Genomic DNA, 26,712 nt, shown 5'->3' with positions numbered 1-26,712 from the left:
TTTGGTGTAAAACGCCATTGCTCTCATGTTTCAGCAGGACAGAAAATATGAGTACATTTTCTGGCATCTTTGCAGGACTGTGTTATGAAGAGTGTGCAAAGTAACATATTTTAGCAACTGTGTGAAAGTGATTAGCACATAACAGGCACAATTTGTCCTTTTAACTCCTCTTTGCGTCGTGCCTAACGCTCTTCATCCGTGACTTATTCACGATACAGCACTAGCCTCTCGTACTTTATTGCTTTTATAAAGCGGATACCACACAATACAAATATTTAAAGCCAAAAAATATGTATCAATGCAACTTTAATGAAGTAAAATCACTAAAATCCTTTAGATGCCATTAGATGGTGGAAAAGACTGTCTTTATGAGTGAGTCAGTCAGTAGAGAAGACTTTTATATTGAAAGGACTGAAATTTGTTGTGAAAACCATTTAACTGTTAAAAGGACAAGATTTCGCAGTGGACATTCAAACAGATTTTTTTATTACGAATATAGGACTGACTTGAAGGAAAATGCTATATCTACTGTAAATGAAGGTACACTCGCTTACTCGATCTCTCACAATACTCTATGAGCTTCAGAGAACAATATTGAGAACATATGTGGTTGCTAGAAGTGTTGTGTAGTGATGCATAGAACCGTTGAGTGAAGCATGTTTGCGAGTCTATCGTGAATAAAACAGCTATTGACCAATCAGAATCAAGGACTGGAACGAACCGTTTTATAGACATGAATGTCTAGGGGTTCAATATGCGTCACATGACTAAACTTGCGTTTTCAAATGTCTCCGTTTTCGCAGTCCACACAACAACGTGAAAACGGCGTTTTTAAATGTATCCACTTTGGAGAGTGTTTTCAGAAAGCTTTGTTTTTGTTGATAAAAACGCCATCTCGGTGTGGACGGAAGGCCAAAAAGAAGAGAAAAAGATGCATTTTCAAATGAAAACGTATTAGTGTGGACAAGGCCTCAGTCATGAAAGTCCTTTTGTTTTGTATGTTGGTTCGATGTTAAAAATGATGAGCGTTAAGCGAACCAGAACCAAATGTAGCGGTTTCTCTTTTTCTTTTTTTTTTTTGGATCAAGCGAACTGACTACTAGTGTGAACACACCCTCAGTCATCATGAAGGAAATGCCTTAAATGTTCTCAATGTGTTCTGAACCGTTGTTTCTTTGTCCAAACAGAGGGAATCTGAAGTCTGACGGCCAACAAGAATCGCCAAAACAAGTAATATCACAATTTATTCTTCATCAAAGGAATCATATTATACGGAAGCCCCTGAACCGCAACGTAAAAGAAAGAAGAAAATCCGTATTTTTTTTTATCCGAGAGTAAAGCCGAAATATTTCAAGATTAAATTTTTTATAGTTCGAGATTAAAGTCATAATATTTTGAAAATAAAGTTGTAATATTTTCAGAATAAAATAAAAATTACGAGAATCGTCTTCCGTAGTTCTTGTTTTTTTAGTTTTTTTTTAAGAAATGCGCCTGTGAAGTCGAACTGCCTCTGACATGGATCTAAACATAATAGTAACTATAAACATAAAACATTTTTTTAGTACTTTATTCTCAAAATATTACGACTTTATTCTTGAAATATTTCGACTTTATTCTCAAAATATTACGCCTTTATTCTTGACATATTTCGACTATATTCTCAAAATATTTCAACTTTATTCTCAAAATATTTCAACTTTATTCTCAAAATATTGCGACTTTTTTCTTGAAATGCTAAGACATTATTCTCGTAATTTTTAAATGTTTTTTTTTTTTTACCGATTTAAAAAAATAATATATATATACATTTACGGTTCAGGGCTTCCGTAAAATATGAGAAACATTGACCTTAGGGAAAAAAATGTATGATTAAAAAATAGTACATGACCCCTTTAACAAGAGCTTTATGGAGAGCTGATTGTCATGTCAGTAGTCTGTTTCTTTTCCTCAGTCACGTGAGGAGAGAGCGGCATCTCCTCCTGCGAAACGAAACCTCGTGATGAAGGACAGCAAGAGAGTGACCTTTGACCCGGTGGTGCAGGAGACGCAGTTTGGCACAATGAACGGAGATGCGGCTGCGATTTCACAAAAGCCCGTGACACTGAAGGAGGCCGCTGATATCGTGGTCCGATGCCTGGATCCGTTCTACAAAAAGGGCAAATTCGCAAACAAGGTGATGATTTCCATTCAAATGTAAAACACGTAAAAAGTAAGATATTAGAATGACAGCTTCAATTTTGCACCTTTTCCCCCGACAGGATTTGTTCAAATCCTTTGCACGTTTCCTCTCCCATCTTCTCACTGAAGGAAAAACTGCAATTCGAGGCCAAGGTGAGACTATCCCTAAACTCATAAAAATCCAACATTTTTCAAGTGCTGAATTAGCGCTTTATGATTTCTCCTTTTTCCCCACAGTGAAGATGGAAGCGAAGAGACTCATCAAGGGTTTCTTCAGCAGGATTCAGCGCTGTGAGAGCGAGGCAGACTGGAGACACTTGAAAGTCCGGGACAGATAGCGATCTCCGCCTTTATTATCCCTTAATCCAAACCCCTGGAGATCCTCCAATCCCTTTCATGTCCGAGATGCCGCATGTTTAGCAGATGCTGCTGTACATCTCCGGTGTATCGTGAGGGCCTAAGCATACATTGCACATGAGTATGAACTGATGAAAAGCGCTTTTTCATGTTGGAAATCTGAACGAGCAACAGACCGCAATAACTGTAATGTAGCATTAGTTGCTTATAATGCACTCGGAAGGAGTGTGAACTGTATTGAAAACTCCATTAAAAGTGAACAAATGGAAAATGGAGAAGTACTTCATGCTGAATAATTTATGGCATGATTGGGAAGTTTGTGTGTCTTTAATAGAGCGATAAACCTACGGTTTGCCTCGGTTGCATATATATTTTTCTCATTTATTTTCTCCACAGGGATTTCAAAAGATTCCTACATTTGTATAGTATATACATTAGTGTATATTTATGTCATTATGTCATCTTTTATGAGTGCATGAACTGCTCATTAGCATTGGGAATGACCATCACATTTTCTCCATGGTTGTTAATTGATGGTTTATGCTTTTGTTGAAACCATTTGTTCCCATTATTTCAACATGCTTTTAAAATAATTGTTTAACACCTGAATAAATGGTGAAAAACTACATTTCCCATGATGCTCTACAGAAAATTCCATCAATCAGAGTTGCGGTGAGCAAATCGTACCAGAAGAGTGTGCAAGGCGCTTCCACTCTGTCAAAATACTTAAACGTTTGTATATAAATGCAATTTGCAATAAACTTAAAATATATTGATTTATAGATATAATCAGCTACTTTAAATAAATAGTTTGATATTTTACATCACTCTGAAACTCGGTTGTCATTCGCAATGCTGGTTGGTTTGGTTCATGGCTTATAATGCTTTAATGAATAATAATAAATAAAAAAAACTCTGGGAAAAAAAAAAACACTTACGGAATCAACGCCACTGTGAAAGTGGGCGGGCACTAATGCAGTCTAGTAACGGCGTTTTCTGATTGGTGGATCTCGCTTCAGGATTATGGGTATTGTAGTTCTTCACTGGGAATTCGGCTTTTTAAACACCTTTGCAAAGGTGAAGTTCACACTGACTTCTACAGATGGATAAATCATCGCTTAACCATATCAGAGGTCTGTCTTGAAGTGTTTGTTACTGAAAATCAATTACTTAATAGAGAAACTGAATGGGAATTTTACTGGGAGTTAGGAAACTGTTGTGCTCTAGCTGTCACATTTATGCTGCATTAGGGGTCGCCTAGATCTCCCATCTCACACTTGTCTTCAGTTTGCTGCACATAAAAAAATAAGTACCTTTTCATTAAATCTGGCTTCGTGCTATTATTAGGCACTTCTAAAATTACACCTTAATCATGTCATTGTCTTCCTCTCTGCGGGAAAACTGCTCGAAATAAACGAGTTTAACGCTCGACTGAGCCCACAGTCACTGCTGAATGGAGACCCCCTAATTATCCCTCTTCAGAGTGAAAACAGCCCTCAGATTCCTGGACAAACGGATTATTGTGTTTGCTAGTTTCTCTCAGTGGAAGAGGAGAAATTACGATACCTACTACGACGAAGGATTTGTGCGGTAAGTCATGAATATTAATAAACTGTGGTGATGTGTCAGTGTCAGTTCATTTTTCAGTGGCAAGGATTTATTTGCTTGTGCATAATTAATAGAACTTGAAGATTTTTCATGTTTGTCTAAAGGTTGGATCAACATTTGCAAAAAAAATATCTGCAGCCTTGGCCAACTAACGTTACCAGTTAGACAAGAGGTGACCAGTCTTACTTTTCCAAAATTAACTTGCAAAACAAACTTGCAAAATTACTTTTTAAATGAGACCAATCTACCTTTTTATGTAACTGACTTTAAATAGTTGCGACCAGTCTTGAAAAAAATTAAATAATATTAATAATAACTTTTTTAAGATTAGTCTGAACAGACACAGGTAACGTTTCATTTTGACATCAAAAGTTGAAAAATAAATTGAAAAATATAATTTTCATGACTTGGCCATTTTTGACAGACTCGCTCGTTGCTTGAAACCCCATCCAATGGCTGACGCCTGTTTTGTGAATATTAAAAGAGACTGTTGACGTGGCCCTGCAGCCGACCAATAGCGAAGACCTGTCTCATGAATATTAAGAGCCTGGCCTTCCCAATAGTAGGATTTCGGGTACTTCATCATCTCTTTCGGGCGAAACCAACGGGATGTTGTTGGAAACTCGGATGAGGAGAGATATCCGCGCTTAGCACGGCAGTGGGAGGGATTGAACGTGGCAGAACTAAATGGCAACACCGTGACATTTCCTTTAATTCGTAGGAAATTTTCTCCTGGCATGCTGGAAACATTTAACGCGAACGGAGCGCGTGTTTGTTCGCAGTAAGTAACGTTAGCGCGCGCTGTCATTGTTGCGTTGAGCGGATCTCTCCATCGCGGATGCTGCTCGAAAAACACATTTATTCCGCGTAAAAAATAGCTGGTTAAAGTGTGTTTTAACGCATGATATGGACATCTAGGAAAGTCTGTGTTTTTTTTAAATGCGATTGTAAATGCACTGCATGAACGCCTTGACAAAGTCAGATGTTGCAATCTCATGCATTTGTATCGCTTTGATAGATCTCCGCATCTTTGAGCCTCCGTTTACCGCGACACACTGATGCTCCGAGCCGGCAGAATGGACGAGTTTGTCACGGAAGAGGATGAGCCGTGGTACGACCATAGAGACCTGGAGCAAGGTGAGATTAAACGCCACAAACCGCATCAGTTTGACAACAAAGACGGGTGTGTGTGTGTGAGTTAGTGACAAACCGCGGACAAAGAAAGTGCTCATTGTGTGTATAAACAATGGTTTCCCCTGTCTTGATAGAGTCTCGATCGTGTCATATTTGGAAATGCATTAGAGGTTGAAGGTTAGAGACCATCTGTGATGATGACTGTAAATGGATGACGTCTTCCTCTGGATCTGTGTCAGTCCAGATCTGTGTCAGTCCAGATGCTCAGCATTAGCTCAGTCTGGTTTAACCCTTCTCATCACTAACCGTGTGTCTGCGGAGGCAAAGCATTAATGTGATGTTTATTTTTTCATTGTAGTAAGCAGAGATGCATCACATAAATCAGCTGATATTTGCTTTTCTTAAACCTTCACAATCTACCAACAGCTTTGGATGATGGATGGTGCATTGCATTTTTTAATCGCTTGTTGTATTCCTCATTTGTAAGCCGTCTTCGATAAAGGTATAAATGTGATTTAATGATTTGTTTTCATCAGCTAGTAGTTATGAGTTTTCATAAAAATAAAAACAAATGCAATCCAGTCATCAGGAACAACTGGAAAAGTAATGGGAACTCAACTTGGTCAAATGGGAGCCATTTGGTTTCTGGACTGTACAATGCAACAGCTGTTTCACATGAGGGATTGGATTATTTTCCAATCTTGAGTTTTACGATCCCCCCCCAGTCCAGTTATTTCAATATCCTGGATGGACGCACAAACGCACCTCTCTCTTCGTGTCTCTCTGATGTCATTGCCCTCTCTCTGCCCTCTGGATTGAATCCCACTGAAAACGCTGGGCTGTGGAACAGCCTGTGACCGATCTTCATGTATTTCAGGACACTTTGTTGCACTGTACTCTAGAACTGATGATGAGCCAGTAACTGGATGCTTACATTAGATCTGATGCACGTCTCTTGTACAGTCTAACCAAAAATTATTCAGACGCCAGATATAATTGTTTATATTTTTTAACTAGTGGGTGCAGGACACTATAGTTCATTTATGCAAGTGAGGATAGCAAAATAAAGTGAACTGGGAAATATTATACCCAAAAATTCTTCTTACAGTGGACTACCAGAAAAATGTATATAAATTTGAGACCAAAAATTATTCAGACACTTTGACCTGAGCATTTTTTTTCTTTAATTGCTAATGCAACCTTTTTACACCACAGACTGAACCAAATTAAGCATTGCTTTGTAATTGGTTGACTTAAATTGGTATTATCTAATTGTGTACTTAAATTTAACAGCTGACAGATATTCAACCTTATTCATCTGTGAGACGGTCTAACAGAAGGATGAACAAAACCAGTGAAATATCAACTGATTTAATAATTCTGAGTTCTTGTCATATTTTATTACTATTTTCCAAACTATGGTGAATAAACTGTGATAATGTGAGAAATGTTGAAGGTGTCTGGATACATTTTGGTTTGACTGTAGCTGTGCAGTGGGAATAGGAAGGAAGGCAAATGGAGAATTCGGACTATTTGAGGAATTTGGATTGAAATGGACTCCGGAAGAACGATCCTTTGGCTGGGAACAGTCACAGTTGTGTATCTTCTTATCAACCGCACTGGCTCACTTCCACCATTATCGCAGTAAGCTTGATTTGCATGTTTAGACATGCTTCGGAAATGCACCGCCGGCTACAGGAAGACTTCTAATGATACCATGTTTAGAGGCATATTTTTTTCACAATCAAATTAGCTAAGTAGCCTAATATTCATGCACTTTGTGCTAATGGAGGGCCCTAACACACAATCTCTTTCGCAGAGACTCCATATTGATCCGTTTCAGGATCTCAAAGCAATCCATCACCAAGAGGAAATGGCGTTTTAGGAAGTGCCCGCTCAGATCTGAAAAGAGTGACATGTCACCCTCGCTCAGCTAGTGGCGTTTTGATAAATAACATAGTGGCACGTTGGTTTTGAAGTGGATTTCCAGAGCCTGGAATAGTTTGTGGTTTAAGGGCCACGATTTTATATCACTTCACCATAAAGAGTGATTTTCCCCTGCTGAACCAAAACCACAGGACTTCAGTGCGGATTAACTCTCTGGACGGAAGAGTTGAGTATGTGACTTGAGCGGCATTAAAGGGTAACTCTCGCCAAAATGCAACCTAGGGTCTTTTTGTGAATCTACCCGAGGCAAACTTTAGTTTAAAAGCATAATTAGAATGGAAACGACACTTTTAAGTTTGACCGTAGTTTCGTTTTCGGTCAAATTGTGCCTTTTGAAAGGGAGTGAATGAGGCAGGACTATGATCGCATCAAAAATCTTTATTTTTAAAACACTAAGAAGGCTCGACACAACATGAAACTTTGCTGGAAGTATCACCAGGGGCTCTACACATGAACTCCAGCATTGAGAACATTGTTTGTGTACACAGAGTTTACTAAAAAGAAAGGTTTTGTACGACTCACTGTCTCTGTGTCCGCCAGCATTTTGACAGTCAAAAATAGCCGATCTCCGAATGCGAATGAACTGACTCTGAATTTTAGTATTGCTGCTTATATGAGGATCCTTTTTCAAATACAAGGTCAATATTGATTTTCACTAACGACAAAACAAATTATCCGTGAATTTATATGGAACTAAGCTTTAGGAGCTTTCCATCTTTACTCTCATCCCTGTCACGTTGCATTCGGAGAGCGACTATTTTTGACTGTCAAAATGTCGTCAAACCTTCTTAGTGTTTTAAAAATAGCGATTTTTTATGCGATCATAGAAGTGCCCCAAGCACTCCCATTCAAAAGGCAATTTGACCAAAAACGAAAATACGGTCAAACTTAAAAGTGTCGTTTCCATTATAATTATGCTTTTAAACGAAAGTTCGCCTCGGGTAGATTAACAAAAAGACCCTAGGTTGCATTTTGGCGAGAGTTACCCTTTCAGGCTGGCTGGGATGATCTGATTGGGACTCCTGGCACGGCTGTCTCTTTTGAAGGGGACGATACAGCTGGGCAGAACGAGGGTGAAAGACGACATCACTCAGCCGAGAGACACTTCAGAAGCAAACAGCACTAAAGCACACAGTACAATCAGCTTTTATGGCAGATCAAATATCTATTCAAACATGTATTATGTGATGTTTTAGTCTCTTATTTACTTACATTTGGTTACATAACTCATAATTATGTGTAATGAGGTGGACACTGAGGGGCTGTTTACACCACACCGTTTTCAACTAAAAACTTTAACTTTTTATGCGTTTTGGCCATTTGTTTACATGACATCTGCGTTTTGGGTGCCTGAAAATGTTAACTTTGTGCAAGTGCAAGTTTTTGAAAACGGTCTGCGTGTAAACGACAAAAAAACACGAATCTCGGAAAACGGTGACGTCACGCACATGCGTATTACGTGTTTAGTCTATAGTGTTTCATCGCCATCTACTGGCCTGGCAGCAGAATACAGCGTTTTTAGTCGTTTTGGGGATCGTTTTGACAATGGTGTCGTCTGTGGAAAACTCAAAGGAAAAACTTCTCCCAATTTAAGCATATCTTTGTTGTGTAAATGTATCCTAAAACAGTGATATTTGATAAGGCAAACATGGTTGTTGCTCATTCTTAAGGAATTTGAACAAACCTCTAGTCATAACTAAACTCTGGCTCGTAATTTGTGCTGCAAATCTGCTAATGGTTTTACATTTTAACAATAAAAAAAAAAGAGAATATAATCATAATTAATGAAACTTTATCCAATTAATCATTTAATGAAGTTTTAACAATAGTGCCATATGAAATGTTTGATTTAAAAAAAAAAAATTTTTTTAATTGTAGCATTGCAGAGCTTACAAATTATAATTCTGTTGTCATCGTCAGCCAATGGAAAGTAATTCGAGTTCCAGTGCATATTTTTGCCCCCTTTTGATTGACTCTTTTGTATGACTACTGTGGTCATCGCTGTTTTTAAGAGATTGTTTTAAAAAAAAATCGTCCAATACTGATTATTGGGCAACACATCCCTAATAATTATTATTACTTTTAAGAAGTACATTCTTCTGAACAATGCCAATATATTCCTATCATAATTTGTACGTTAAACCGAACTAGTGTTGTCATGGTACCAACATTTCAGCAGTCTGTAACAATACCAGTAAAATGTCATGGTTCGGCACAATAGCAAACGCTATAGTAATTGTTTTATTTTAATAGTTTTTTAATTGCACAATTTGAAAATAGAAAATAAATTAAATTAATTCATCATTAATGCTGTTAATAATTATGAGTAGATAACACATTAAAACCTTATTGTTACATTAAGTGAGCATTGGATTAAAAAGATCAAATGAAAATTAAAGAAACATATTACAGGTAACAGATCAAGTGGTCGGTAACTTACACTCCAAGACTTAATGCACAGATCTGTTTTAAATGGGGCTGTCAATAGATAAAAAAATGTAATCACACAAAAAGGGTGTGATTTATTCGCATTGAAATTAATCATGCGTCATTTATCTTGTTTAACGCATTCATTTTGTCATAATTTGCTATATTCAGCAAAGAAAGCTATCAGATTGAAGGATGATTTTACCAAAACTGTATTTTCTGCATGTTTTTTTCAAGGTAAATTTAGATGTCTTTCCAAAAAAGGATGCTTGGAGAGACCAAAAGGACACCGCATAGGGAGTATAAGGAGTCCATATAGTTTTTGACTTCTGCAGATTGTAAAAATAAGAATAAATCATAAAAAATGTTAATTTGTGAAGATTATCAGGATGAACAAAACATGTAAGAATCATAAGCTTTTGTTTGTCACAGACAGGGCTTAATCCTAGTCCCAGACACAAATACATGTCTGAGTTTTTAACTGAAAGCAACTTGCACTGAAAATATGTCACATTCACACTAGTAATGTTTTTTTAGGTTACGATTATAAAAGCTACTTAAATGCCCTAATTGAACTAAGGTCTAATCCTGGCTTAATCTAAGTCTATGAAACCAGTCCCTTATTTTCTGCAATAATCCTAAAGCCAATGGAAAAATCCAGTTGTGTTTTTGTCGAGGGAACCAGGATGATGTTAACTTCCGGTCTGGCCTACAAAAATACATCATCACTGCAGCTTATTCTGCACTGCACTCTTATTGGCTCAACAAACATGTCTGTGATTGGCTACAAAGCTCAACTCTGCAAAATACATTGTAAATAGAAACCTTTGATGCGCTTCACAGAGCGCTTACACCAGTGGTTCTCAAACTTTTTTTGAGAACTCACACACACACACACACACACACACACACACACACACACACACACACACACACACACACAAAATAATTTCACTAAAAATGATACAAACGGAAAGATTTTTTTAATTGAAATGCCTGCAATGAAAAACGCTTGCAATAGTTTCAATTTATAATGTCATTGAAAAATATTACAGTAAGAGAGAATAATATATCAGAACTTTTTATTTTACACATTTTAAAAATTTCAGTACCGACTTGGTACCGAAGTACCGGTACTTTTGACATCCCTAAACCAAACTTTTATTTTGGCGGGTTGTCGTCAAGACCTTTGAGTTTCTGTTTCTATTTGACGATAGTTTATCAGAAATGAAATGTTGAAATACTTCATGCGTTCATATCCATATGTAATGAGACGGCAGATGCTGAAAACACCGCGAGCATCACGCGTGTTTGAACCTGCGCTATTCATTCACACACAGATGTGAAAAAAAAGAATGCAGACTTCATATTTCAATAGCAGTCTTTTTGCACTTCACACTAGTCCTCATCTCGATGTGGTTAAGTGTACGACCCTACTTATAATTTATCTTTCCATATTTTGCTAAATCCAATGACAATATACAGTAAATTACATTTTTCTGACTGGATTATGACTTCAGTGTTTTGGTGGCAAGCACTACTCTAGATAAAGTGAGTAGTAAATCTGTTTCGTGCTGGTGGAGGATGTAAAGATTCAGCTTGAGCTGTAGTTGTAAAGGGCTTTGCACTTGTTCTTGGTTTGCTGTCTTGTCGTGTGTTGATCTGAACCCACACGTGCAGAAAACCTCAGTGCACATGAGGCCTATATATGTCCTCGGGCGAGTGAGGCGTGGTGTGTCTGTAACGTGCATGTTAGCTTGGAAAGGCTCTTCAGAGGAACACATCCTCATTAAGAATGTTAATTAAGAAAAATCCTGAGTTAAGATGTGGTTTCTCAGAGAGATCACCGCTGACCTTGTTTCAAGGCTGTCACTAAAAATGTCTGACTGTGCAGAATATCACATTCTGCTGTTGTTACGCAACAACCTCACCCAAGAAGTGCTGTGATACCAGTGTTAACATGTACAGTCATGTAGTAAGGATGCACAATTTTATCCATATCAATAAAATGTGACCCTGGATCACAAAACCAGTCACGAGTTGCACGGGTATATTTGTGGCAATAGCCAACAATGCATAGTACGGGTCAAAATTATCATGCCAAAAATCATTAGGATATTAAGTAAAGATCATGATCCATGAAGATATTTAGTAAATTTCCTACCTTGAATATATCAAAAATGTATTTTTGTGAGTGGATGCAGCACAATCGCCAACATAAATAAACAACTTTAAAAGTGATTTTTCTCAATATTTAGATTTTTTTTTGCACTCTCAGATTTTCTAATAATCTAAATATTGTCATATCATAACGAACCACACATCATTGGAAAGCTTATTTATTCAACTTTCAGGTGATGTATAAATCAAAAAAAAAAAAAAAAAGTACTCATAAGACTTTGTGGTCTTATGAGTGGTACAAAATAAGGTTTTGTGGTCCAGGGTCAACAAAAGTTAAGGATAATATCAGGAATTCTTTCTTTTATTGAATCAATGTGGTTGTGCAACAGACTTACTACGGTTTTGGCAAACTAGTGACTAGCTAGTCCATTTCTCCAATGATGCATCGTACTATGAGAGTTTAGCAGTGAGTTACGTCATTGTACCGGAAACGCACCTCGGGCCGAATAATCTGCCGAAGTTATCACTCAAAGGCCTCGATATGCACCTTATTTTAAAAATTGACTGTGAATGTGCGAGACATCAGATTCATTATCTGATCATTATACCGCTATAGGTAAACTAGAAGAATAACGAGCTGCAGTAAATGGTAAAACCATTTGTTCTCCAAACCAGTGTGTTTATGATTATAATAATACATTAAAATAATATGGTAAGAAATACCAGTTTGCAACTTCGAGGACATAGCGAGCTGTTTTTGTACAGCAAAAAACTGGAAGCGAATGACACCGGAAGCCTTGCACATTCAAGTTACAAATGGGCGTGCTGCTCTTATGTTAAAAATAAGGTGGGAGACTTCAAGCAAAATCAAAGAACGAACTGATGTGACGTTATTTTGAACAAAATCAGGCCAAAGAGAAGTTCGTTTCAGGAGTTCGAAAGGCTTGCCAAATCAAACTTTCCGGAAACTACCATTGGTCCGTGACGATGACATAATAGGTGGGTGTGGCTCTGAGGCTCCGCCTTCTTTGACGTGGAAATCTTCTCCGGTTCATTTCTTCTCGAGTCTGACATCCGTGAGTAAAAACACAAACACACTGGAGAGCCGCTTTATTATTTTGTTATTGAGAGGAAAGCGTGCAAGCACATATTTCCTTATCTAAACGTCACTCTCAGCAGCGTGGACGGCGTCTGGATGTTCGCTAACAGTAATATCACTTCAAAGGTATTTCCAACTTCTTTTTCCAACTAAACGAAGATCGATAATGAACTTCTCCACGAGTATATTGGGGCCTTAATTCAAACAGTGAAGTTACAAAAGCACTAAACAAACAGTCATGTTTTATCGGCTAATTTTTTTCCCCTGTTCATAATCAATTTCATGTCAGATTTAACTTTTTTTTTTCAATTCTAGATGTTTATTAGAGAACATTTTAATTGACAATAGTAAAATATCGGTTTATATCGGTGCATCCCTATAATGCACTGCAAGAAAACCACTAGAGCAATGGAGCCGAAAATGAAATGTAAACGAATAGTTTTGATACCCACTTACAGTGTATGTGTTTATCTATCTATGTGTTATTCTCTCTCGACTCCCATGGGATCAGTTTCCACACACAGACACAGGAGGAAAGTGTGTTACACTGCGGCCCCAAGCGCTCTTGTGTGATTTATGCGCGTGATGCTCTGTGCTTCCTCACTATAGCATGTTTGCCTCAACTCATGATAAATCTCTGCATTCATATCAGTGTAATGGAGGTCAATGATTCAGATCTTAATACTTCAGCACCTCCCACGATGTCACTTCCTCCCCTGTGTGTGACACTGTCTCCGCTAGCATGTTCCCAGTGTCTGCTGGGTATTAAAACGCCATCTGAGGAGACCGGAGGACTGTGTTTGTGTCTCTGAATGGGGGGGGGTTTAGTGTCAAATCACTCTGCGCTCTCTATGGAGATACGGCTGAGGAGGAAAAACAAGGAATGGGAGACAAAAACAACGAATCAGAAGGACAACAGCCTCAATACAACCAAAAATGAGCTGTTTCCATCCAAACGTGCAAAATTGGAATATTTGCGAATAAACCAGCGTTTCAAGAGGACAAAACCGTCACTTCCTGGGATATTGCTGCATAATATCTGTATCAAAAATGGAAGTTGTTGCAAACAGGGAATTATTTTGAAACTGTGGCTTTTTATTCCTCCGTCATGAATGAGTTGCATCTCAGTACGCACAGACCAAACTCAATAAACGCAGTCATGTTCTCCTGTGTTCGGATGCTGGCGTTTGGGAACACAACCATGTGAGACGCTTCTGAGAGGGAATTAAACCAAATAATCATTGCGATGAGACTTTGTCTCAAGCCTTTCAGAACGACCAAGCCAACATTTGAGATGCTGTGATGTGATTGGTCCACTGGTTACTCCAGTTATCCAATCACTGTTGAGGCAAAGTCACCTGAGTTTTTATTGCGCACTGAGGGATTTATTCATCAAATGCGTTTCCATCATCATTTATGCACGTCGTCTTATTAGATATAAAATTATCTGCCTCAATTGAGCGCATATCCGCATTTTTACGTGCAATTTCCATCCAGTGTTTTTTTTTTTTTTTATATATGCAAAACCCCCAAATTTGCATAAAAATAGGTGGATGGAAACATAGCTACTGTTGTCAAGGTTTAGTGTGTCATTTGATATTAAATTAGGATGAAACATAACCAAACATGCAACTATAAGGAAACTATTCAGTGCAGATTCTGGTCTTCATCCATTCAAGTAGACATTTCATATTCTCTATCCTATTCTTGTCTTTGCACTCGAGTGACAGAAGGCCAGACATCAGAACCGTTATAACACACACTTCACATCCTGCCGGCCGCTCTTTCTCTTTGTCTTTGATTTCTTCAGTCGTGTCTTGGCTGACGTCACTCTGGCTCATGTTCATCAGAAAACACGAAGGATTAAATAAAATCACCTCCTTTAGGCGGAATTAAACCGCAGGATTTTCTCTGCCCTCGTTTCGCTCCTTTCTCAGGTTTTAACACACCGGGTTTAACACACACTAATGCCGAAGCTACCACAGAGATACACACTCTGCTTGTGTGAGGTAGAGCTCCTTGCAAGTAGTAAATGTCAGAACCATTCAATCATTTCAGCCTCTGGTGTTTATATTATCAGCGTAATTCTGTATTTTATCTGTTAGAAAACCACTGATAATAATGGATTTTGCTTCGACGCAGATACAGTAAGCAGAGCATCATATACTGGAGTGGGGGAAAACAGGCCCATCAGACTGAATTTACTTTCACCTTTATTTGACCTGTAATAACATATGCATGTTCAGATACTGTTCAAAATGTTAGGGTATATGCTAAGATTAGCTAAATCTCTCATGCTCACCAAGACTGCATCATGTATGTGATCAGAAATGCAGTAAAAAAAACAGTATTATTGTGAAACAATATTACATTTGATAAGAACTGATTTATATTGTAATATATGTAATTTTTTCCTGTGATCAAAGCTGAATTTGCAGCATCATTACTCCAGTCTTCAGTGTCACATGATCCTTCAGAAATCAGTATAATATGATGATTATTTGATGCTAAAGAAACATTTTTGATTATTATCAGTGTTTAAAACGGTTGTGCTGCTTCATATTTGTGTGGAAACCTTGACAATTTTGCTATTTTGACCAATAGAAAGTTCAAAAGATCAACATTTATTTGAAATAGAAATATTTTGGTAGCCATGTAAAAGTCTGTACTATCCTCACTGAATAAGTATTAATTAATTAATTCAATCCTACTGACCCTCAACAGTATGATTTCACACACATTTCATGTCACTAAATTACTTGATCTCACCGTTATCTTCTTTAAGCGGCCTTTTAAATTCATGCTGTATTTGAAGTAAAAAAATAAATAAAAATACACTTAAAACATTTGGTGGGTTCTCTTTAATTGCCCAGTAGAAATGAATGGAAAACTGTGGTAACCAGACTTTGTTTTTCCTAATGCTGAAACACCTGCAGTACACAATGTGCTGCTTAATGGAGGAAAAAAAAAGAAACAAAAGACTTCCTCGCAGATCCCCTGATATTGTGCTGTGTTTTTGTCTCAGATCTGCACTTGGCAGCGGAGCTGGGTAAAACCCTCCTGGAGCGCAATAAAGAGCTGGAGGACTCGCTGCAGCAGATGTACATCAACAATGAAGAGCAGGTGCAGGAGATCGAGGTACAGACCAGCCCCACGTCTGCTCAGACACTGCTCGAGAACACAATCTCCCATGACCCAAAACTGGCCGTCACATAATTATGCTTATAATGTATGACAATCCTGTATTTCACAACTAATTAGACATGTTTCTCTAAACCAAGTTCAATACTGTTAAACAGTTATTAGCCAGAAATCTAGATTATTTCACACTAGCCCCTTTGGAGCGCACCTCGGGTTCGATTAGTCAGACTTTGGATGATGTAAACGCTGCTTTCCGAACCGTACCCAGACCACCCTTTTTAATGCGGACTCGGGATCGCTGCTGATATGAACTAAATCATACTAAATATACCGCTATTGACGACGTATGATTTCACATAATCCTGCTCACTTCCACGTCCTTTAGATTGATTATTTGCAGTATATTCGCGACAGATAGACGCTTTGGAAACACAATCAAAGGTTCAAAAACCAAAATATAAAAGTGAGGCGAGCAACGCCATGCATTTTTCCGCCTCCTCCTGCATTGTCATTACAAGGCAACATGGGTAAACGGCTGCTACCTTTGATGCTGCACGCGCACCGCGGTTCGGACCCAAAATAATATAATGCGGATACAATCCGACGGGAGCAATCAAATTCTGGTTCGGACTAGCCTATCAAACTACATGTGAAAGCCCCCTAAGTGTGCACCCTAAACCCCCACATAATGTCTACCACACTGACCATGTTTGCATGTGCACTAATAATGTGATTATTCATTCAAATAATCAGAGTAAGGACTTATTCGCAGCTGACACTGGCAGAACTCTTCACTCGTTTACATGCAATTTTCATCATTCTGATTATTCACTAAGAATTGTGGTTATTTTTACTGCCATTCTTCTAGGTGTATCGCAGGCTTCAGTCAAATACAAAACACATTTCTATGGACATATTGGGTTTTTTCAGTGATAAATATTTTCAAAAATATCTTCATTTCAATGTTTTCGACCATCAATATACTGCATTATGGTTATGTCACGAGCATACGACTTGTTCAACACCCCAAAAATGCTATGTTCACGAATCTGCACATGACAGCATCATCCGTGTCCGTCACAAGCACATCAGTATCTGGTCAGAGTGAGATAGATGCGATTAAAGAGTTTACATGCTTGTTTATTGCCATTATAATCGGCGTACACCACATATATTACTGCGATTATGAGCTCAATCCCATTCATTTGACAGAAGTATTGTGTTTACATGTGTTAAATCGCAGTATTGCCTAAATCTCACTGTAATCGCACATGTAAACATAGTCATTTTGTTTTCCCAAAACGTCATGAAATCAATTAAATTAGCTGAATACATTTTTTACATCAGATTTGCAATGTTAGAATATATTAAGTTAATTTATGGACTATAATGAAATGCTGTGTATATGCATTAAACAATTAAACAACAAAAAAATTACAGTTGGCATTTCAAACGTTGATTATTATTAGTATCATCTACAGTTTGTGAACATATCCCATATTATGTTGTGTTCATTTTTCATATTGAATTCATATTATTAAAAACGTTGAGGAAATGAATTGAATTTAAAAGGATTCTCATTGCATATCTGAATGGTGCATGTCTCAGCGAAGAATCATTTTCTCCAGATTTCCCGTCGATGAGCCAATTAAATATCAGCACGATGCTAACGGAGCGCATGAAGCGTGTTTGTAGAGGAAGAGCACATGCGGTGGGAGTCGCCTGTACGTGTGCCAGACCCTCCGAACAAAGACTCCGTTACATATCTGAGAACAATGAGCTGCTGTTGCTCGGATATATTCGGATACTGGCCTCACTCTGTGTGGATCGCACAGCATTTAGATATCTCAGACCTGTAATGCTGAGACTGCTCGGGCTGCAGCCGTATGAGTCCAAGCACAGAAGAAAAAAAAGAGAAATGTAAGGGGTTTATGGTCTTAAGCTTAGTGAAGGAAAGTTCAGAGCGATATTTAACACAAAAACTCATTTCACAAGAGATTATCAAACTTTCCACAGGAATATGCCATTTTATAATAGCTTGAACACGGGTCCCATTTTTACTGTAGTTTTGAACATTGGCTCCATCATATGAAGAAGAAAAACAAAACAATACTGTGATATTTCATCATCATTGGGAGACATTTGCCACTTTTATGAACGGTTTCTTAATTAGGTTTACATAATATCAGCATATTGAATCGATTCACCGAAACTGATTCATTTAATGAAACTTGTCAACCCTAAAGGTTTTTAAAACGTCTCAATACTCTCATACTGTAAATCATAAGAACAATCACAAAACTGGTCTGACACGCTCTGTAGAAAACATTCACTAATAGCCCTGTTTACAGTGATATCATATACTCTGCTTGTGTCTCTTTGTGTCAGTACTTGACCAAGCAGATGGAGATGTTACGCGAGATGAACGAGCAGCACGCTAAAGTGTACGAGCAGTTGGATGTGACGGCCCGAGAGCTGGAGATAACCAATGAGAAACTGGTGCTGGAAAGCAAAGCATCTCAGCAGAAGATTGACAGGTGAGCCATAGCTTATCAGAGCATCATGAGAAACGCACTGCACACCGGGGACGACACAAGTACTGGTACTTCGGTACCGAAAATGTCAATACCTGTCATTCTATTGTCTAAAACTGATATATTCCTGACATTATGAGTCTACAGGCCCGTTCACACAAAGAACGAAAACTATATTAGCGTCCACGTCAATGTTTGGCTGCGTTTCCTTAAAGCATCGCAAGTTGATCGTAGAGCAATTGATACCGATCAATTTAGGCTTACAATGTTTAGGGAAACGTAGCCCTGTTTATTATAAGCACGTGCCGCAGTTTTATCATCTGCTGCTTTAAATGCTCAAGCTCTTTAAAGCAGGATGGATTCTGATTGGCTGTAATTGTTTGTATTGTTCATCAGCTGGAAAAAAACGTTGTGAAAGTGATTCCAACCTAGACAGAAACATAGTGTCGGCCCAGATCTGGCCCTCATGTGGTACATGTGGATCACTCTGTTACTGTCTGGGAATCATGTGTAATTACAATTGTGGTGTGGATTATTACATATTCTATATATTCTAGGTAACACTTTATTTTATAGTGTCCTTGTTACACGTTACATGTAGGTACATCTATAAATTATGCATAATTATGCAACTAACCCTGACCCAAACCCCAATCTCTATAGTAAGTACATGTAGTTAATTATTATTACTCAGTACTTACATGCATAATTATATGTATACATGCAGTACATGCATAATTACACTGTAACATGGACACCTTAAAATAAAGTCTAACCATATTCTATATATACACGTCTCTATTCTTTTACTTTTCGAACAAATTTTAAAACTATAATTTTTACAGCTATCGTCCTTGGTGTGAACAGGCCTTTACTCTGGCAAAGGCTCAGCTCATTAATATTAATGTGGTCATGCTGATATTGCATTGTGACCTTCCTGGAGCCTCAATCAATTAATATTCATGAGGTAAACCTTCAGATTCATTATCTGACTAGTTCCCACTTACCATTGTTTGCTTTCCATCAAATCAGGATTACTGTATTGATATTGTGACATCTCCAGGCTACAGTCTCCCCCCCTTCTTTTGTATCCCTTTACTGAAATTATATCAGGGCATTTACATTATTCAAAGGTTGATGGTACATTTCTGTATTATCTGACAATCCAATGGACAATACCAGCGAATATCACATTTCTGATATGGTTTATGCTGTCTGGCTGTCTGATGCTTTTAGTGATCATATGCACACATATTCATACAGATTGACAAGTACCATGGAGATGCTTCAGGGGCAGGTCGACACGCTAACGGCTCGCGTGGAGGAATTGCGCACTTTGGAAGAGCTCAGGGTTCACAGAGAAAAGAAAGAGAGGAGAAAGACAGTGCACTCTTTTCCCTGCCTCAAAGAGCTCTGCACCGCTCCCAGGTACGTCCCGATTTATTACATCTGCAAGCGGAGACGTGTCGTGTCATTAAAAAATGTGTCCACAGGGAAAAATTACACAGAAAACAGTATTTCACCGTGGACAAACAGTAATTTCCAAGAAAGAGAAGAACAGAATGAAATAGACCTTGGTCAGGGTAGCGCCATATTTACTTTGTGACAGGAATGAAAACAAGGCTGTGCAGGACAGAAGAATAGATCGTACTGTTCTTTAACAACATACCCAAAATACCTTTATCCAAAATACCCTTTAAAGCTGCACTGTGTAATTTTAAGCTGATTCTTAGCAAAAAACACTTTGTTCTTTCAAAATGATATGTGCTCATTAATGTGTAATTACTTTTACCAACTAATCAAGTATTCTCGTGAATTTGCCATTTAGAATACATACGAGCGAGTCTCTCGAATGGCGGCAGCCATGTTGCGCCTCCATCTTGAAAATACATTCGCCAAAGAGGGACATACCTGGAAATTCAAGCTTCGCCTTTCGCGTTTTTACATTCAGTGGCACCGTGACGAATGCGAGGGGGAGATTACTCGTGACTGCCGGCAGATTTGAAATAATACGGCCACCGTAGGAGTTAAAACGCCCTCGGAATGGGAGGGGCTAGAAAGTAATATTCAGTTGGTAGTCATAAACAATTTCACCGCTAGATGGGAGAAAATCCTACACAGTGTAGCTTTAAGTAGAAACGAACTCCACAAAATGGTTTTGAACCATTTTAGTTTGGAACCATTTGACTGAACTATTTGACAGTTACAATTGACATATCTTTTGAATAATTTGTGGCTTGCTTTAGTTTTATATTTAAAGTAAAGTATTTTAAATAAGGTTCTCACAGTTTTAGAGAATTGGACTATTAGACATATTTTTCTAGTTATGTTCAGCTCTAAAATATGTCTAGAAATTTAGGTTTCTGAGTGCAGGCTCAATAAAATGGCTTTTAGAAATCCTTGGGAACCCTGATAATTTTTTTTATTGCAAACAAATCCATGCATGTTTTTTGTTTTTTTATAAAAATATCATAACTCAGTCCTCTGGTGAAAAATGACAGACTTTTGATGCAGGACTTCTCCAATCATTTACCCTGTGTCCAAAATCGCATACTATCATATCATATATACAGTACGTGAGCCAAGTAGTATGTCCAAATTCGTAGTATTCATTAAACAGTAGGCAAAAAGTCCCCAGATGACCTACTACTTTCGGTGAGATTCTTTACTATCCCATGAGGCCACGGCAGTGAAGCGATGCAGCTGATGCCATAGGTCACGTGATAACATGGATGCTGTACATCCAAATTTTATTCATACTACGCACATTTTTACTATATAGTACGTAATCATGTTCGTGAAGCAAGTTTTAAACCAAATTTAGTACCTATAATACAGTATGCGATTTAGGACACAGCATTAGTCCACGCCATTCAAAGTTCGCAACTTTTGAGGGCAAGGCCCGCATCTCAACATCAACCAATCATATCCTACTTTTCTCCACACTCCCGGATGTAAGTCACTAGAGTTGTCAAAAAGTACTGACTTTGGTATCAAGTCGGTACTGAAATTTTAAAAATGTGACGCGTTGAGCGGAATCGTCAACACCTCTGATTGGCTATTGTGTTCACGCGCTCATCGGGTATGTCTGTGATTGGCTACAATGATCAGCACTTCAAAAACATGTTGTAAATATACATCAATGACGCTCTTCACCGAGAAGCTTACACAGATACACACGGGAGCGTTTGATGGACGCCTGCTTGTGCTTTCAAACGCTCCCGCTCCCGTTTTTTAAAACACTTTCAAACGCTCCCTTGCGTTGATCATTGTAGCCAATCACAGAGAAATCCGATGAGCTTGTGAACACAATGGCCAATCAGAGGTGTTTAGGTTTCCGCTCAACAGCGCTCAAAGTTAAAAAATGTCAATATCGACTTGGTCCTGAAGTTGGGGACTCTATACATCACTATATACAAGAAAATCTGATGCTTTCATTACATTGTGACTTATTGCTGTCTCTAAAACCTGAATTTTCTGTTCTCTGGATCTATCACGGTGTGTTCTCTGTGCCTATGGTTTGGTGTTTCTTTTGCAGGTACGAGGATAGTTTCATGGTGTCCTACCCGGGCAGCGGTGACCTAGAGGAATGTCCACCCACTGACGAAGAGAAGGAGCATCTGCGAGTGATGGTGTCGTCTTTGCGCGCAGCTGTGGCTGCCGAGCGCGGTCGGCGTGAGGCGGCCGAGCGGGAATGTGGCGCGGTGCTACAGGAGTTCGAGCGCTTGGAGCAGCGTCTCACGGGGGCGGAGAATTGCCAACGGCGCGTGTACGAACTGGAGGCGGAGCTACAGGAGATGCAGCAGCTCCGCAAGTCCCGAGCCTGCCTGCTAAGCGGAGACGAGGGCCTGGAGCAAACGCTGCTCAACAACGCCCCCGAGACGGACACGCCGGATGATGCCGTCATGGCTGGAACTCAGAACGGGGATGCGGCGCCCGTCCGGAAGAGTTGCAGCGACACGGCTCTAGACGCCATCTCTGCGCTCGATGCCTCAGGGAGACGCAAAGGCAGCTACGCGCTTCATGCTAACGGCGTCCGGAAGAGGGGCATGTCCATCCTACGGGAGGTGGATGAGCAGTATCACGCCCTCCTGGAGAAGTACGAGGAGCTGCTAGGGAAGTGCCGGCGCCACGAGGAGAGCCTATGCCACGCTGAGGTGCAGACCTCCCGACCCGTGTCCCGGGACCCGTCCATGAAGGAGTGCCGGATCGCAGAACCCCAGCGGCCGCCCACTCCTCCACAGACACCGTCGACTCCTGAGGCCCTGGAGGGAATCAGCCGGCAAGTGGAGGCTGTGGACAAGCGGCTGAGCCAAAACACTCCCGAGTACAAAGCCCTCTTCAAGGAGATCTTTTCCCGCTTGCAGAGGACCAAGAGCGACATTAACTCCACCAAAGGGAGGAAAAGTGACACAAACTCCACCAAAGGGAGGAAAGGTGGAAAATAGCCGATTTTCGCTCTTAATATTCGTGCCACTGATTCTGTTTCCTCAGTCGTTCATGTAACGTCTTACTTTTCTTTTTTTCCGAAACTACAGTCAGAAAGATGTTTAGAGAGGGCTGTTTAGTACAACCCATCCCTGAATCATTTGGTGCCACATAAATGGTGGTTTTTCTGTTAACAGGATGTTCGTCGTCTAATGTGCTTTTGCCGGGTTGGCCTTTTAGTGTAGACCATATTACTCACTATTGGTTAAGATGTTAACCATATTCACCCTGAAGATGATCATTGCTGATTATTTCCTTTCTCGCATGTATTACATGTTATGAATAACCACAGCGTTGTGTAACCACTTTTGTTCAATATTAAATCACACTTTACTTTAGAAGGGTGTTTGATACATTTATTACCTTGAGCATATGGATGAACGAGTGAGTGAGTGAGTTTGAGTGATCAGGATGAATCTGCTGTAGGGTTGTGTCTAGAAGGAAACCCTTGTTCTGTGAAAAATCTTACATGCAACAGTCTCGGCCCACAGACTGACCATCTGACGCACATTTCACACAAAACTTGCCAACAATTGCAGAAAATCAAGTTCTAATCTTGCTGGCTGGGAGTTTGGGTGAACCTGTCCACCAGGAACTAAAGGTGCCCACAAGGTACTAGATTGCTACAATGAGGAAGCACTAGTCACTGGACTTACAAAAGTTTTAGGTTAGTTCCATCCAGTCTTATTTAGATGATATTCAGTATTTTTTTGAGGCGCTAAGTAGTTAGAGACACCCATAAGCATGACTATACATTCAGAGTCTACAACAGGATGAACACATTATGATCGCAAAGTCTCCATCCATTCTTCTGTATGTTGGCTAATTTCTGGTGTTAATTAACCATTTTGAATAACCCTATCCCTCAAAATAAAGTAAAATCAAAATGCACTGTGGACACTTTCTTGTTAGTTAAGACTGTCTCCTCTTTAGCATAAAGCTTAACGTATACTCCCCTTGTCTGCATTCTGCTCTGACCATCCATCCGTGCTCATTAACTGTATGTTCATGTACGCTTATAATGGGATTAGTAGCAGTCGGAATAAAAAAAGTTGCATGCAACCACGTCAGTCGGAATGAATTGGCCAAATCCTATTCAAATTTCATCCGGATTGTACGTGGTAGTTTAAACCTTTTCTAACCCGATCGAGAGGACATGCAAACACTTGATCGTATGATGCGTGGAACAAGCCGTTGAATAAAGTGTCAAATGACTGTCATGTCATTTTAAAATTCTTCTTCCACTCATCTTCAGTGAAGTGCAGCAGGACAACGTCCCACCAGTCCTCGTTTCAGACTCTCATCCTCAGACACTTTGTTTTGGACGCGGAAAGGGGCGTTTTTACTGCTTGATAAATATAAGCAGCACGGCACAATGGTTCATGTGCTTGTTGTAATCTCCAAATTGGGACCCGAAATAGATAAATATTAAAGGGATGATTCACCCAAAAATGTCGACTTGCGTAGGCTGTCTGCCGAAAGCTAGTCATTTTGATATAAAGTTTTAAATATTTATATTTTTTCTTACAGAAACCCATTGCTTTGCTTCAGAAGGACTTTATTAAGCCCCTGGAGCCGTATGGATTACTTTTATGATGGATGGATGTGCTTTTTTGGGCTTCAAAATCAGGACCGCCATTCACTATCATTATAAAGCTTGGAAGAGCAATGGTATTTATTAATATAACTCCTTATTATACCCTCCTAATTATATAAGAAAGTCATATACACCTAGGATGGCTTGAGGGTGAGTAAATCATGGGGTAATTTTCATTTTTGGGTGAACTAACCCTTTAAGTCTGCTTATTTTCTTTGTTTTAAACAGCAATGTAGGGGGATGGTTAGCATGTTCAAACAGCGGGAAACTCTGTGTGCGAAAAGATCAATTCTGATTTGAAGCTTGTAACATAACGTGCACATCAACCCGATCACTTTATTTAGTGTTCATGTAAACTACGTTCAGATTCATTCAACAAACGGTGTCCCATGTAAATGTAGCTACTATCAATTAAGTGTACGTTGAAGTGTGCTCAACTGTGCGCTAGATGGAGTAGTACTCAGAAAGTGAAGTATACCTATCTCTAATGTAGACCAGACTTTATGCCGATAGTCAGGACTGGCCATGCAAGACAACTCCTAACCTTGTTGGCACTAAGTTCAAATAGTCAGAATGAGGCTTCCCATCTAGACATCACCCTGGTGAAGTAAAACAAAAAAAAACAATGGTACAGAATTCATGTCGGTGAATGGAAGACAAAAGAAACGGTCTGTTCTGAACACTTTAATGTTGACACAGGTGAACAGTAATCTCCAGATAAGTACAAACAGGTGAAGACAGAAGCAGCATTCTAGACCAGCACAACAAGCCACTACTCTGCAGGCAATGTCACCAAAGAAAACAAACAAACAAAAGAAGCGTGTATAAAACAGTACAGTGATGCATGAGCACATCCTTCTCTCGTTTGAACATTGAGGTCAGACTACACCTGGACTGGAACTGAGAGTTGAGATTTAGGGTCACTCCAGATCTGTCCCACTACAAATGCACCTCCTTTAGAGTCCTGACTTTCTTTCCCTTAGGTTTTCGGCATCGAGAGCAGCTTGTGGTCGTCAATACTTGGAGGCACAATCTATGGTGTTGGTAATTTTTCTGTAGAATAGTTCAATACTTGAGATCTGTTAGTGAAATCAGACTTCTTAAAACCTCGCAACTCACGTAAACCACAAGCAAAAGGGCACATTTTGTAAATGAAGCACCAGTCGTCTTTGGAACGGATTTGATAACTGAATTGGGGGAAATGCTTGCTCAGCATCAAGGTTCACTATCTTCTACTGGCCTTCAAGGTTGGTCCATCCTGAATTGAGCCAATTGAAACGAGGCAGAAGATGTGACCGCCAGTCCCTTGAGGGAGCAAGAGTCGGTAAAGCACCTTGGCCTCTTTAAGGACGAAAGACTTGAGTGAATTTAAACTTAAGATGCTAAAAGGCAGCTACTCAATGTCTTGCTACAGGAATCATTTTTTAAGGCCACATGGCGATGAAATGGTTAAACAAAAACCCTATGCCGTTAGAGCAGGGCAAGGCTGAATCTTAGTACGGCTCCCCTAGTGGACAGGATGACGAACCCTACGTAGCTAAAACCATATTCGGACACGCACACATTCATACCGAGAGCCGAGTAAAGACCTGCACCGCTACAATCGCTAACAGTTACCCATGCTACACTAACCCTAGGCTCATCTCGAAGGCATCGGACACGTTCCCTCTGGGCAAAGGCAAACTTGAGTTATGAGGAAATGCCAGTGGAAAAATATCAACAAGTGGCACCTTCTCCCATTACACTCATAAAGGCAGATCATGGTTAAAAAAAGAAAACAAGGAATGTCAGAAAAAGGAATGACGTGGGATAATCGGGAAGGGTTCGGGACACACGAGGAAGACGAAGGGGCAGTGAAGATTACTAATAACATCCATGTCAAAAGTATCCATGAGGTTTTTTTGAATTCTTTTTTTTTTTCCTCTTGGTTTTACTTTTATATACAAACAAACCAAAACACAAAATATGGATTGTGCACGTTTTTGTTTGTTTTCACATATATATTTCATGAAAAGCCTCAATACTCATTTTGGGAGGGAAAGGGATAGGAATATGGAGGAAGGGATTGAAGATGGGGGGGA

General features: G+C 39.3%; 2 protein-coding genes across 3 annotated transcripts in view; both read left to right on the top strand.

The window, feature by feature from the left end:
* The window catches only part of recql5 (RecQ helicase-like 5), a 36,703-nt gene extending 33,897 nt beyond the window's left edge, over nt 1-2,806 (top strand). The window contains exons 16-19 of one of the 2 annotated variants that reach the window (XM_082185286.1): nt 1,188-1,230; nt 1,952-2,173; nt 2,259-2,331; nt 2,416-2,806. In XM_082185286.1, the coding sequence (XP_082041412.1) occupies nt 1,188-1,230; nt 1,952-2,173; nt 2,259-2,331; nt 2,416-2,516 (439 nt within the window). In that variant the 3' untranslated portion in view covers nt 2,517-2,806. Of the gene's footprint in view, nt 1-1,187; nt 1,231-1,933; nt 2,174-2,258; nt 2,332-2,415 lie in introns of both variants that reach the window. The other variant, XM_082185285.1, reaches the window with a different exon arrangement.
* Nucleotides 2,807-4,727: 1,921 nt separating this feature from the next.
* Nucleotides 4,728-26,694, top strand: cdr2l (cerebellar degeneration-related protein 2-like). Its single transcript, XM_082186067.1, has 6 exons — nt 4,728-4,924; nt 5,162-5,280; nt 15,897-16,009; nt 18,401-18,549; nt 19,810-19,974; nt 22,085-26,694. The coding sequence occupies exons 2-6, from the start codon at nt 5,202-5,204 to the stop codon at nt 22,992-22,994; spliced, it is 1,416 nt and encodes a 471-aa protein (XP_082042193.1). The 5' UTR covers nt 4,728-4,924; nt 5,162-5,201; the 3' UTR covers nt 22,995-26,694.
* The last annotated feature ends 18 nt before the right edge of the window (nt 26,695-26,712 follow it).

This window comes from Leuciscus leuciscus (assembly GCF_965113295.1).
Source record: "Leuciscus leuciscus genome assembly, chromosome: 1".
Lineage (NCBI taxonomy): Eukaryota > Metazoa > Chordata > Actinopteri > Cypriniformes > Leuciscidae > Leuciscus > Leuciscus leuciscus.
The sequence above is the reverse complement of the archived record's forward strand: the minus strand, read 5'-3'. Positions and strand labels throughout refer to the sequence as shown.

Coding starts and splice junctions, on each gene's coding strand:
- cdr2l (XM_082186067.1), top strand. CDS start 5,202: ATGCTCCGAGCCGGCAGAATGGACGAGTTTGTCACGGAAGAGGATGAG. Junction 16,010..18,400: donor AGCAGGTGCAGGAGATCGAG/GTACAGACCAGC, acceptor TCTTTGTGTCAG/TACTTGACCAAGCAGATGGA. Junction 18,550..19,809: donor TCTCAGCAGAAGATTGACAG/GTGAGCCATAGC, acceptor ATATTCATACAG/ATTGACAAGTACCATGGAGA.